This window comes from Electrophorus electricus, chromosome 2 (assembly GCF_013358815.1).
Source record: "Electrophorus electricus isolate fEleEle1 chromosome 2, fEleEle1.pri, whole genome shotgun sequence".
Lineage (NCBI taxonomy): Eukaryota > Metazoa > Chordata > Actinopteri > Gymnotiformes > Gymnotidae > Electrophorus > Electrophorus electricus.
Genome location: NC_049536.1, coordinates 24,265,849 through 24,277,935, shown reverse-complemented (window position 1 = coordinate 24,277,935; position 12,087 = coordinate 24,265,849). Strand labels below are relative to the sequence as shown.

General features: G+C 46.3%; 1 protein-coding gene across 2 annotated transcripts in view; it reads left to right on the top strand.

The window, feature by feature from the left end:
- The window catches only part of si:ch211-45c16.2 (mitogen-activated protein kinase kinase kinase 13), a 32,110-nt gene that overhangs the window by 11,281 nt on the left and 8,742 nt on the right, over positions 1 to 12,087 (top strand). For both annotated transcript variants that reach the window (XM_027010885.2, XM_035523711.1), the window contains 4 exons: positions 9,294 to 9,996; positions 10,375 to 10,558; positions 10,681 to 10,872; positions 11,785 to 11,943. In XM_027010885.2, the coding sequence (XP_026866686.2) occupies positions 9,363 to 9,996; positions 10,375 to 10,558; positions 10,681 to 10,872; positions 11,785 to 11,943 (1,169 nt within the window). In that variant the 5' untranslated portion in view covers positions 9,294 to 9,362. The remainder of the gene's footprint in view (positions 1 to 9,293; positions 9,997 to 10,374; positions 10,559 to 10,680; positions 10,873 to 11,784; positions 11,944 to 12,087) is intronic.

Here is a 12,087-nt window from a genome sequence, read left to right as displayed (position 1 = left end):
GTTGCCTCTGTAAGTCTATGCAAGAATGAGAGAAAGTGTGTGTGTGTGTGTGTATATGTGCATGTTTCGAGCTGCATCATGTCTGGGTTGCTTCTCTCTTTCCTCCTGTGTGTGTTTGTGTGTGTGTGTGTTTCTGTATTTTCCTCTGTATGTTGCTTCTGTAAGTCTGTGTGCAAGAGTGTGAGGGACTGTGTGTGTGTGTGTGTGTGTGTGTGTGTGTGTGTGTGTGTGTGTGTGCGTGTGCGTGCGTGCGTGCGCATGCGCATGTTCCAAGCTGCGTCATGTCTGCGTCACCACACCCCTTCATTCATGAAAGTGTGACGTGAGCAGCACCAGCCCTGCTCCCACCCCCTCTTTCACTCTGACTCTGTGTGCATGCTCCATCTCCCTCTTTCTTTCTCTCCCTCCTCCTGGGCTCCCTCTTCCATCCCTCGCTCTCTCGCTGTCTCGCCTTCTCTATCTGGGATCTGCCACTCTGCTGCAGAAGCACCATGCAGGCCGGCTCCTTCAGATGTGAGTAATGCACTGTAGTGCTATTTGTATTTGTGCATGGGTGATATGTTTGTGGAGGTGTATGTTGTTTGTGTTTGTTCATGTATGTATGTTCGTGTGTGTGTGTGTGTGTGTGTGTGTGTGTGTACATTTCAGAGAAAGCTTCTCAATGTATCTTAGTGAGATTATCTGCATTTCTCTGTGGGTGGGAGTATGTGTGTTTGAGTGTGTGTGTGTGTGTGTGTGTGTGTTTGCAAATGTGTGTGTAAGTGTATGTATGTGTGTGTGTGTGTGTGTGTGTGTGTGTGTGTGTGTGTGCGCCTGTGTGTTTGTGCACGTGTGTATGCGCATCCGTGTATGCGTGCGTGTGAGTGTGGCAATGCTATATTTGGCTCAGTCAGTGATGCTTGGATCTGATGCAGTAGTTCTCTTGCCTCTGCCCTCTGCTGAAGGACAGGCAATGGGGCTGACAAGTGTACGATGCTTTCCCCTTAATACACACACACGCATACACGCGCACGCATATGTGCACACACCCATACATTACCACATCTGTACTGCCAATGGAGTTCAGGTATAATAGAGAGAGAGAACCAGGGACAGAGAGAGGGAGATTTTTTCCTGTGGCATTGCTCTTCTGATTCCTCCCACTCTCACTTCAGTATGTCTCACTCTCTTTCTCTTTCTCTTTATCTCCTTGCTGAGAAGGAGGTACATGGCTCAGTACAGTTCTGCTTCCTTTGCTAAGGAGTATATTTATGTAATGTCATCCCAGCAGCAGAAGGCACTTCAGACGAAGAAAGAGAGCGATAAGGGGAAGAAGTCAGGATAGCTAGAGCAGAATGGAGGTTGTGATGCTGCATATATTACCTGAGCTCCCTTAAGCTTCAGCTCGGGGTCCCCCGGCTCTCTCTTGCTCTCTCATACCTGACTGGCCAGTGATTGGCCAGGGAGGCTTCGGCCCACTCCACTAATGCAAGCGTTAGTGTATTGATTCCTCTGCTTTTTTGATTCCTGAGGTTTTTAAGAGCTCAGGAAGACCAGCAATGGGAGGAGTGCCTGGGCAAAACAGAGAGGGACAAATTAGTGCCTCTTGTGGTCCTAGAAAAAGGTTGGGCCTTTGTGTGTGTGTGTGTGTGTGTGTGTGTGTGTTTCTTCTATCTCTTATCTTCCTAACACACTCCTCCTCTTTCATGCTGCTGTGTGTCAGAGGCAGCCTCCTGTGAAGTGCATGCATGTCTGTGTGCTAGCTTTTTATGTTTGTGCTGGTTTAAAAGCCCAGCGCTGATTGTTAAAGGGGGAGCAGCTGGTCAGATGTGTGGCCTGTCTTCTCATCCTCCTGTCCCTGCTCCTCCTCCCCCCCCCTCCCACATATGGAGCAAGCTCCCCTAGTGTCCTTTGTAGTCGCTCTGGGAACTCTTCCCATTCCAGCTACTCTCGTGTCAGCGTCTCGTGTCAGTCCGGCAGCGCCGCTACCTCTTCCTCTCTCTATGTTTGTCTCTATCTCTCTCTTCTGCTCTCTATCTATCTGTCTATCTATCTATAGATCTATAGATCTAGCTATCTAGCACAGATGTATTCTTCCTTTCCTTTCTTCATCTTTGCACTCTGCATAGGCCGATCTGCTGGACGTTAGAACTGTGCTTTAGTGAGGTGGACCGATGTTCACTGCTGGTGACTAGAGGATTAGGCCCAGGCTAAACACTATACTATTATTATAACATTATACTGATATTATACTGCTTAGGTAGATTTGCATGCCAGACTGCTATAGTCTTGTCTTTCTCCCCCCCCCCCAACATTACTACTTCTTTAATTCTGTCTTGCAAATTGTAAAACCTACCACATTCTCATTGTTTGATCCACGTGTGTGTGTGTGTGTGTGTGTGTGTGTGTGTGTGTGTGTGTCAGGGCTTATCCGGTGCTCTGGACTCTGAGGACTGATAACTGCCTTCCTCCCCTGCTGCGTGCTTTGTGGCTGCTGGGTTATTGTAGAGCACCACAGATTCACTGCTGATGTGATTCACAGCAGCCACAGTCCACTCGTCACACAACTCACTCGACCTGATGGCCACAGTCCACTCAGTGCCCCCATCTTAGTGAGAGCGCTTGTTTGTCTGCAAATGTATGTATGCCTTCTGGTGCCAGCTTCTAATGATTAGCAGGTCATAAGTAAACAGCACACACACACACACACACACACTTTAACTAATGCTCCTGCAGGGTGGGTCAGATGCAGCATCAGACTAATCTGTCTATAAGATCCTAATTTTAGTAACGGCCTCAAGAAAACAGCAGAACAGTGTAATGTTGCTGGAATGCTCTTAACAAGCTCACAGAGCTAGAATTATTGCATGCCACTTACACGCTCCAGGGAAGTTAATCATCGCCATGCTAGTGTATGTGCAACATAATCTACTAATCCACTTTACAATCCAGTGTCTGAATGTGTGTGCTTGTGTTCTTAGCGACAAATGACTGAGCTGTTTTGGAATGAAGACAGACCTGCTCTGGGCCCAGGCTAACAGACTGATGGACAGAGATAGGTTAACGTTCAAGATTACGCTGTGTTTAGCTTTTGGAAAATTCTGACATACTAAAGGTGACACAGATGTCCACGCTCAAAGGGACAGCCTGGTTCAGCATGCAGGTACTGACCCTCATGATGTGCTGAATTCGAAATGCTGCAAGGACCAAAACCTAATTGAGCATCTCCTCATACCCACACACAGGTATGAAATCAAGTGCCTTTAAAAGTTAGCACTCACCAATGCATCTTCAGTAAACACATAGAATTTGCATTTCCCATTCATGTGCTCCACGCTGCCTTTCACTCTGCAAGGAGAGAGGATAAGCCAATCATTGCAAAAGAGCTTCTGGCCACCCCACCTCGCTGACAGGATAAAAAGCATGCTAGCCCAAAGCCCCTGGTGTGTTTATAGTAATAATGTCTTGGGCTCTCTGTGGTTTGAGCAGAATAATGAATACATTTAGATTCCTGTTCTTTTTGTGATGCCTCCCAGGTTTGTGGTAAACGAACTTTGACACCTATTTGCTAAAACATTTTCCCCATTAAGGGACACAAATGCAAGGAGCCAGATTTGGTTCTGTTAGTGAAGAAAGTTAAATATACAACAGCAGAGAATTTATTGTTCAGCTTGTGCATTGCATTCAATAAATCAGAGTCTCTGGATGGCAGGAAAGGTAGATGAGACTGCCATTGTTTTCTTTTCTCTGCTTAGGCCCATTCTAAACACTGTTATTATTCTATTATTACACTGCTTGTGATTTGGAGTGCTGAGGGGGAAATGCGTGTCAGACAGCAATAGTCTTGCTGTCATTTCTGAGACTTCACTCTCTCTTGCCTCTCTCTTTCTTCTTCTGTCTTTCTGGCCTTCTCCTTTATATATTGCTGATTCGTGACTAGTATGAAGAGTCAGATTTTCTCTGTGTAGAAGGACTCCGCTGACAAGGACCGGAAGTTGTTGTACAGCTCAGCGCTGTTCTGAGCAAACAAGCGGGAGTGTTTTTTTATCCAAGTGACCTTTCAGTCAGCAGCCAGGTCATTTTTCCCAGTGCACCACTCTGCTGTGTTTACTCTGGATACTTATGCTCTGCTGAACACAGATTATAGGGTTACCAACCTGCCTCAGTTTAGCACCTGAGGGAAAGAATGGGGGAGAGACAGACAGATAGAGAGAGAGAGAGAGAGAGAGAGAGAGAGAGAGAGAGAGAGACAGAGAGAGAGAGAGCATAGTACTAAAGCAGCTTTAAACATCTGCCCATACTTCAGTCTGCAGAGTTTGTGCCCAGCCTGCTGGGATACCCTGCCAGGGCTGTGGAAGTTTCTGAATGTCTGTCACTCCAGCTCAGGCCCTGTGGACTAAGCATCAGGTGTGCTTATCAGCAGAGAAGAGGCAGCTGGGGCATTACTCAGGTTCCATGACAGGGTGGTTTTATGCGTGCTGCTTGGGAGGGGCTGAGACAGCATCACATATGCATGCGGGTGGGCAAGCGTGCGAGAGGACGCCTGATAGCAACTTAGAGTGTGAATAAAGCAGTGGTGGTGCTCAGGTGCAGTCGGGTGCTGCTGTGAGTTAATTGGCTGGTGGAATCGTGCTGAGTGATTGAGCAGTCCCTTTTCATCTGTCGGTCAGTGGCAGCCAGCGTGTGATGGGGGGGGGGGCTGGAGCCAGCCTCAGAACAGCAGGATCAGATTGATTTTGATCTAAAAGAGTGGAGAGAGGCAATGTGAGATGGAGAGAGAGAGAGAGAGAGAGAGAGAGAGAGAGAGAGAGAGAGAGAGAGACAGATCAGTTGGTTCAGACTGATGCTGCTGGGATGAAGAATAAAAGGAGAGAGACAGGGAAAGTAAGACCAGGAGCGAGAGAGAGAGAGAGAGAGAGAGAGAGAGAGAGAGAGAGAGAGAGAGAGAGAGAGAGAGGGAGAGAGAAAGAGTCAGGCAGACAGAAAGTGGGAGCATGGCTCTTTGTCGGAGACTAAATTGGCCCTTTGTTGCTACAGCAGCTGGTCCCTCTGGAGCAAGATTCCCCCAGCTCCCAGCCCCCAGCCCATTCTGGCCCCCATGCCTGCAGCTAATAAGACCTAGAGTTATAGGGACACAGTTTCTGTGTGTGTGTGTGCGTGCGTGTGCGTGCGCGTGCGCGTGCGTGTGCGTGTGAGAGAGAGAGAGCATGTGGATGTGGGAAGCTGTGTGTTTATGGTATGTTACAGATTAATGTGAACATCTGTTTTTCCTGGAGTGTGTTTGTGTGAGTGAGATGACTCTTTAGCCTTTTTGATGGGTGGTTTCCGTGAGGAAAAGCTAAAAAATACATGTACTCCTGTATATGAGCAAAACTGTGTACTTAGACCTAGGTGTGTTTGTGTAATTTGTGCTACATTTAGACTTTGTTGCAGTACCTTTGAGTAGCACAAATTGTAGTAATGTATTAGTGGGCTTAACTCTGTGTGTGTGTGTGTGTGTGTGTGTGTGTGTGTGTGTGTGTGTGTGTGTGTGTGTGTGTTGGGGTGGGGGGTCGTTACCGGAACCTGATCCCCCAGCCCCACCAGCTGCTCCATCCCTACTGTGTATCACACAAAGTGTGTGTGCGTGTGTGTGTGTGTGTGTGTGTGTGTGTGCGTGTATGAGAGAGAAAAAGAGTGACAACTACTAATGGTGCTAATGCCAGTATTTTTCCAGACTGTGTAGTTTTCAGAATAGCCCATGGCTCCCACATGGCATAACACAAAGATCGCAGCCTATAAAACAGATGGCTCGCATGCAGTCTGAACTGTAGCATCCGTGGCAAGCGAAGCAATGGGGGGTGTGCTGGATGGAGTGTGGGGGAGTGAAGGGGAGTGTCGAGGTGGAGGGGAACATGTTTGGCTGCATGGTAATGACAGAGGGCATATCCAGCTGCAGCTGCAGATGTGGAATAGACTATGTGCTGGAATAGAGCTCTGAAAAGCAAAGAATGTAAAGCACAACATGCAAAAATGCCTTCTGTTCAATATTTTTACTTTAATAATATTCTGATCAGTTATGTAATCTGTATTCTCTTTAATCTATGAGAAATCTGTAGTCTAATCAGGTAATATAAGTTTACCTTTCAGTTATGTTGCTATTAAAAATTTGTCTCCATCCAACTTAAACTTGAAACTTTGAGGAGTTTCCTGACAATTCCTCATTATTTATATATTTGTTTGTTTGTTTATCCTCCTAAAATATTTTAATGCAATATTACAAGTGGGTATCCTATTTTTCATCAACCTAATTGCTATCTTTTTCCTCAGCATTTTTACTCAGCATTTCTCCATGTCTCAGTCCGTTAGGGACATTTGTACAATTAGAACAAGAGTTCCACCGCCCTCACCGCATTGAACTGAATCCCCATTGAGATTCAGTTCATTTAACTTGCTGCGCCTTGGTTAAGGTGATTCTTTGAGTGTGACTTTCTGTGGGGTCACCTTGGTTAAGGTGAATATGTGGGTGTTTCTTCGTGTGGGGCCATCCGGCTGAGCCTTGGATAAGGTGAATCTGTGTGTGTGCTTGTGTTATGTCACCCAGCTTTCTGCCATGAGGCTCGAAGATTTAATATGGCAGAGAAACGATGGCTTGTGCTTTGCATCCAAACTTGGCTTCCTTTCTTCTCAGTGCCCAAGGCAGTGACCCATCCTGGATTAATCCATTCTCTCTTGTCTCCCTCTCTTTCTCCGTATTTATTTTTTCATCTCTGCCTCACCAGCGATCTTGCATTTACAGGTCCTCATCTTGCCCAGCACCACCTACAGTATTTTTTTATGCTTTGTGGTCTTACAGCGTTGAGCCCTATTTGAACCAGGTCCAGGTGCTATGTCAGTTAGCCAGCCAGGTCACGCCATCTGCCGATAAGGTGCAGCCATTATTTATAGAAGGGCAGACACCCAGAGCCATGAATGATTCACGGTGCAGTTTGACAAGGCCTCTTTGCACATGGAAGATGAAGAAACATTTCAAACTAATCCGTAACAGCAACAACCACCTAACCAACACCTGAAACAAGTGGGGCCCCATTTCCCCAAAGTCTTAGTTTTCAAAGAGAGTGTCTAAAGTGATACATCTACTTTTTCCAAGTTTCCCTAAGCCAATGAATGTTGCCAGCGGTTAATGCAACTTAAAGATTTAGAAACATTGCAGAGCTTATAAGATGCTTGTGCTTTGGTTTTGTAATAATCGACACTTCTGGTAATAGTGCGGCTTTGAGGCTGGTATGTGGAGCATTTCTGTTTTGTTTAGACTAAGGCCAGTAGTGCCACCTGGATGCTGGGTCCATGTGCACCCCTTTGCTGTGTTCAAGGTGTGTGTGTTTGGCAATATTTCTCCTGGGGTGTATTGCAGCCCAGAGCATCAGCACTGGTCCTGGGATGGAATTACACACACACACACACACACACACACACACACACACACACACATATACATATATATATATATACACACACACACACACACACACACACACACACACACAGAGGAAAGGATTTCTGGGTTACCTGAGAGAGAGCGCTCTGGTTGCGTCCTGCACTCTCAGCTGTGTGCTGAGAGCTGAGCTTGCATTATTGATGCTTCTACCGCTCCATTACTAACACATGCTGGTCAGGTTACACACACCCATACACACACACATGCACACGTACACATACTCTGCATCATGCCTCTTTCTTATCACTGCTAACTATGTGCAGATAAAGTGGGTGTGTGTGTGTGTGTGTGTGTGTGTGTGTGTGTGTGTGTGTGTGTGTGTGTGTGAGAAAGAAAAGAGTTCTATCCAGTTACTTAAGATACTGGATTAAGCTACTGGAACCAGAGAGCCCATATTCTTATAGGAAGAGGTTCACAGGTCTATGTGCATGTATGTGTGCACAGACGGTAAAGCTTGTGTGTGTGAATTGAAGAATCGTGTGTGTGTGTGTGTGTGTGTGTGTGTGCACTTGAGCATGTGCCTGTGCTTGCAGAATCTGTATGTCTTCTGTCTGATTTGTGTGTGTGCAGCAGACTGTATGTGTATGATTGATTTGTGTGTGATTGTGTGTGCGGTTCATAGGTCCTGCTCAGATTGGATGGCCTCTCTCACAAAAGGCTGGGGCAGGTTATCTCTGTCACGCAACTCTTTCCACTGCTCCTCTTTTCTCTCCTCCTTTTCGCTCCTCCCTCTGTGCTCCGCAGAGTTAGCTTAGTATGGTCACGAGTGCTGTCCCCATTTCAGGTCCTATCAGCACAGGACCTGCAGTGTCTGCCCTTTCCTCTGCCTATACTGTGCCTCATATTCAGTTTTGAATACGTCTTAACATGCCTGATTAAAATTATGTTTTTATTAATACTGTTGAATGAGACACCTTAAACTGCTTGGTTTAAACTCTCCTTCATCACTCAGTGGAACAGTGAGACACTGGAGTGGTGATGGCTTGACTTGATTAGATTCAGCTACATAAAGGACAGTGTGGACAGTGTGCAACCAGAACAGAGAATATAAGGGGTTTCACTGCAGCAGATGCTGGGAAATGTGTTTGGTCATGATAGCGGGCAGTTTGATGTGTTCTGTGTTCCTATGCTCTGCAGGCAAAAGTACTCATGTCAAATTGTTTAATAATAAATACAGACAGTAGCTGAGAACATGGCACATATGCCTCGGTGGCAGCTCTGATGAGAGAATAAGTGCCCTTTAGGGAGCAAGGGCTCAGCATGGCCTTCTGCTTGCGTAACCATGGCACCTGGAGGCAGTGAGGGCCCATGTTTGTTTGTGGGCTGTTTGTGTGTGTGTGTGTGTGTGTGTGTGTGTGTGTGTGTGTGTGTGTGCTGTACTAGGCTGCTTTAATACATAGTGAGACACAGCAGAGTGTTCCAGATGTTTGACTCTCAGAGCTTCAAATATGTATGGCTGCTTAATCCTTACACTGTAGTGAGAGTCATCCAGCTGAGTTTAGATCAGAATAAATGCTCTCTGGAATCTGGCCATGCATCTCTCTCTCTCTCTCTCTCTCTCTCTCTCTCCATCCCTCTCTCTCTACCTCTTTCTTAAAAAGATATTCATCATTGATGTAACCTCCAATCTCAGACCATGAGTAGAAAATGAGGTCTGCAGTTGCAGTTAAATTTTTCTCTTTTAGTATTATCCACTGACTAGGACATTCCACAGAGGAATGTTTTAAACATTAATTTCCTTATATTACCATCTGTGGAATATTTTAGAACACTGTCAATCTCTCCCTCTTCCTCTCCCTCTTTCTCTCTCTATGTGTCTATATCTGTCTTTCTCTAGGTGTTCTGATCTTAAGTGTCCATTAGAGAAGTCCCTCTGCCTTACCTCTGTCTTGGAGGGCAGCTGCTCATGCACACGTACGGCACCATGGGTAGCTCCCCAGAGGTGCTCTCCTGGACTTCCTGCCCCAGTCTTCTGGTGGGCAAGCTCAAAGAGGAGCTCAAGCTCACCGTGGTTGGGGATGCCCTGAAGAAGACCAACCCCAACCCCTCCCCTTCCCCCCAAGCTCCGCCTCCTCCACCTCCCCCCCAGATCATCACTGACCTGGCCCCGCCCGCCGACCTCCCCATAGTCCCTCAGCAGCTGCAGGTGTTGAGCCATGCGGGTGGCGATGACGACTTGGTGCTGAGCGGCATGAGCCCACCCTGCACAGCCCTGAGTGAGGACTCCACCCGGGAGCAGGGCCACTTTGACAACAGTGTGTTGCAGCTCCAGGAGCACGAGGAGCCGAAGTCACCCGGCCCCTGCAACCAGGACGGGGGCAGCAGTGGTGGCAAGGAGGCCAACGAGGATGGGGGTTGCCCCATGGACCACGCTGACGAGACAACCACCCATCCCCAGCACCAGGACGACATCAAGCTGCAGTTCCAGAGAGCTGGCACGGGTGGAGGCGGATTCCTGGAAGGCTTGTTTGGCTGCTTGAGGCCCGTGTGGAATATTATAGGGAAGACCTACTCGACGGAGTACAAGCTCCAACAGCAAGGTGGGCAGTCCAGTTTTTAATCACTGTGCTCTTGGTCCATAGCTAGAGAAGGCTCTGAGTTTATGGGCAACCCCCAGACTATAGACACTTACACTAGCAATCTAGTGGTACTCTGGCACTCTCTAAAAAGCCACTTGTCTATAGCAAGTAAGTGGGTCAGATCTATCCCAATGTTGGGGTAGATTACACAGCTTTCAGGATCCTTTTATGCAGTTATGCAGTTTCCTTTGACAACCATGCAAACTAAACAAGAAAAAAATCATATCAGGACTAGAATGCACCAATTAACCTGCAGTTTTATTACTTTAACAAAACTAACCAAAGTCCGTATCAATACTTTCAGTTTAATTGGTTATGTCTTAATCTATTCATCTGTAGACATGTGGGAGGTTCCATTTGAGGAGATCTCGGAATTGCAGTGGTTGGGAAGTGGAGCCCAGGGTGCCGTATTCCTGGGAAAGTTCCGCTCTGAAGAAGTGGCCATCAAGAAGGTCCGGGAACAGAAAGAGACAGACATCAAACACCTTCGCAAGCTGAAGCATCCAAATATCATCGGCTTTAAGTACGAGGCAGTGTCCCTGTTTACCTATCCTCACTGTTCCTTGGATTTAGTCTTTCAGCGCTGACTCCTAATGGCATGTCTAAGAATCGTGTGTGTGTGTGTGTGTGTGTTTCTGTCCACAGGGGCGTGTGTACACAGGCTCCATGTTACTGTATAATAATGGAGTACTGTGCTCAGGGACAGCTGTACGAGGTTCTGCGGGCAGGACGGAAGGTCACACCGCGCCTCCTGGTTGACTGGGCCTCAGGCATTGCCAGTGGCATGAACTATCTGCACCTTCACAAGATCATTCACAGAGACCTCAAATCTCCGAAGTAAGCCACTCCACGCGCTCCTCCGAACAGTCAAACCCAGCAAGCTCCACTGCTTTTTTTTTTAAACATAAAACTAATATGGAAGAAAGCCATCAAAAAAGCATCCTTTATGACGAAGTCTGCAGTGCACTTTAGCGACATGGGAAGCAACTCAGTTGGGTTCACTTGTGGAAGACACAGGCAGATATCAAGAGTCTGATGATAATGATGCTTACCACAGTGTTTGAAACGAGTCTGAGCACAGCTGGGTTTCACTTAACTAATGTATATCGCCCTTTCCACTGATGGCCCGATGCCTCTTTTGTGTAACTGGGTCTACTAGAATGCATTTATAAGCAAATGCAGAACTGCTTTCTCCTCTCCACTTCTGCTTATCTTTTTAAGTTTATTTCAGCCAATCAGTGTGACTCATGTTCTTAGTTGTATCATGTTGGCCCTTTGTTCTAAATACTAAGAGATCATTCGTTTAAAAAGGCAAATGAAGGAATGAAGAATATTGAGTTGTGATGTTAGAGAATCTTGGAAATCTAAAATCAAAGGCACTTTTTCTTTATTACTCAAAGACAATTCATATGAACTATGTGAATTCTACATCTGTGCATTATGTCCAACTGGACTACAACCTTCAAATATGTCATTAGCAGTTCAGCACAGCTGTTGACCATATTCCACCTAATCCATTTCTGTCTCTCTAAAAGAAAAATACATGTAAAAATAAATATTAATATGAGTGAATGTCACTTTTTACATTTTTCAACTTTTTACATCTTTCAAATAAAGAAATCTATGGATTTAATTATGCATTCAGTTAAGGCTTTGATTAGACATTCATCACGAAATCATCAAAAATATCTAATTGACTTTACATTTAGTGCTGACACATGAATCTTTTCTCTCTCTCTCTGTACATAGTGTGCTAGTCACTCATAATGATGTTGTGAAGATATCCGACTTTGGGACCTCAAAAGAGCTAAGTGACAAGAGCACCAAGATGTCATTTGCTGGGACGGTGGCCTGGATGGCTCCGGAGGTGATCCGCAACGAGCCCGTGTCCGAGAAAGTAGACATCTGGTGAGCTTGCACACACGCACACACGCTGCCTGCTCCTCAGCTTCAGCCCCCGCTGTCCTGGAGAGGAGCTCACCATGGGAGATCTCAGCGAGCTGACACTCTGTGTTTATAATGAATTAATGTCAGAGGGTCCTTTTTGTGCCA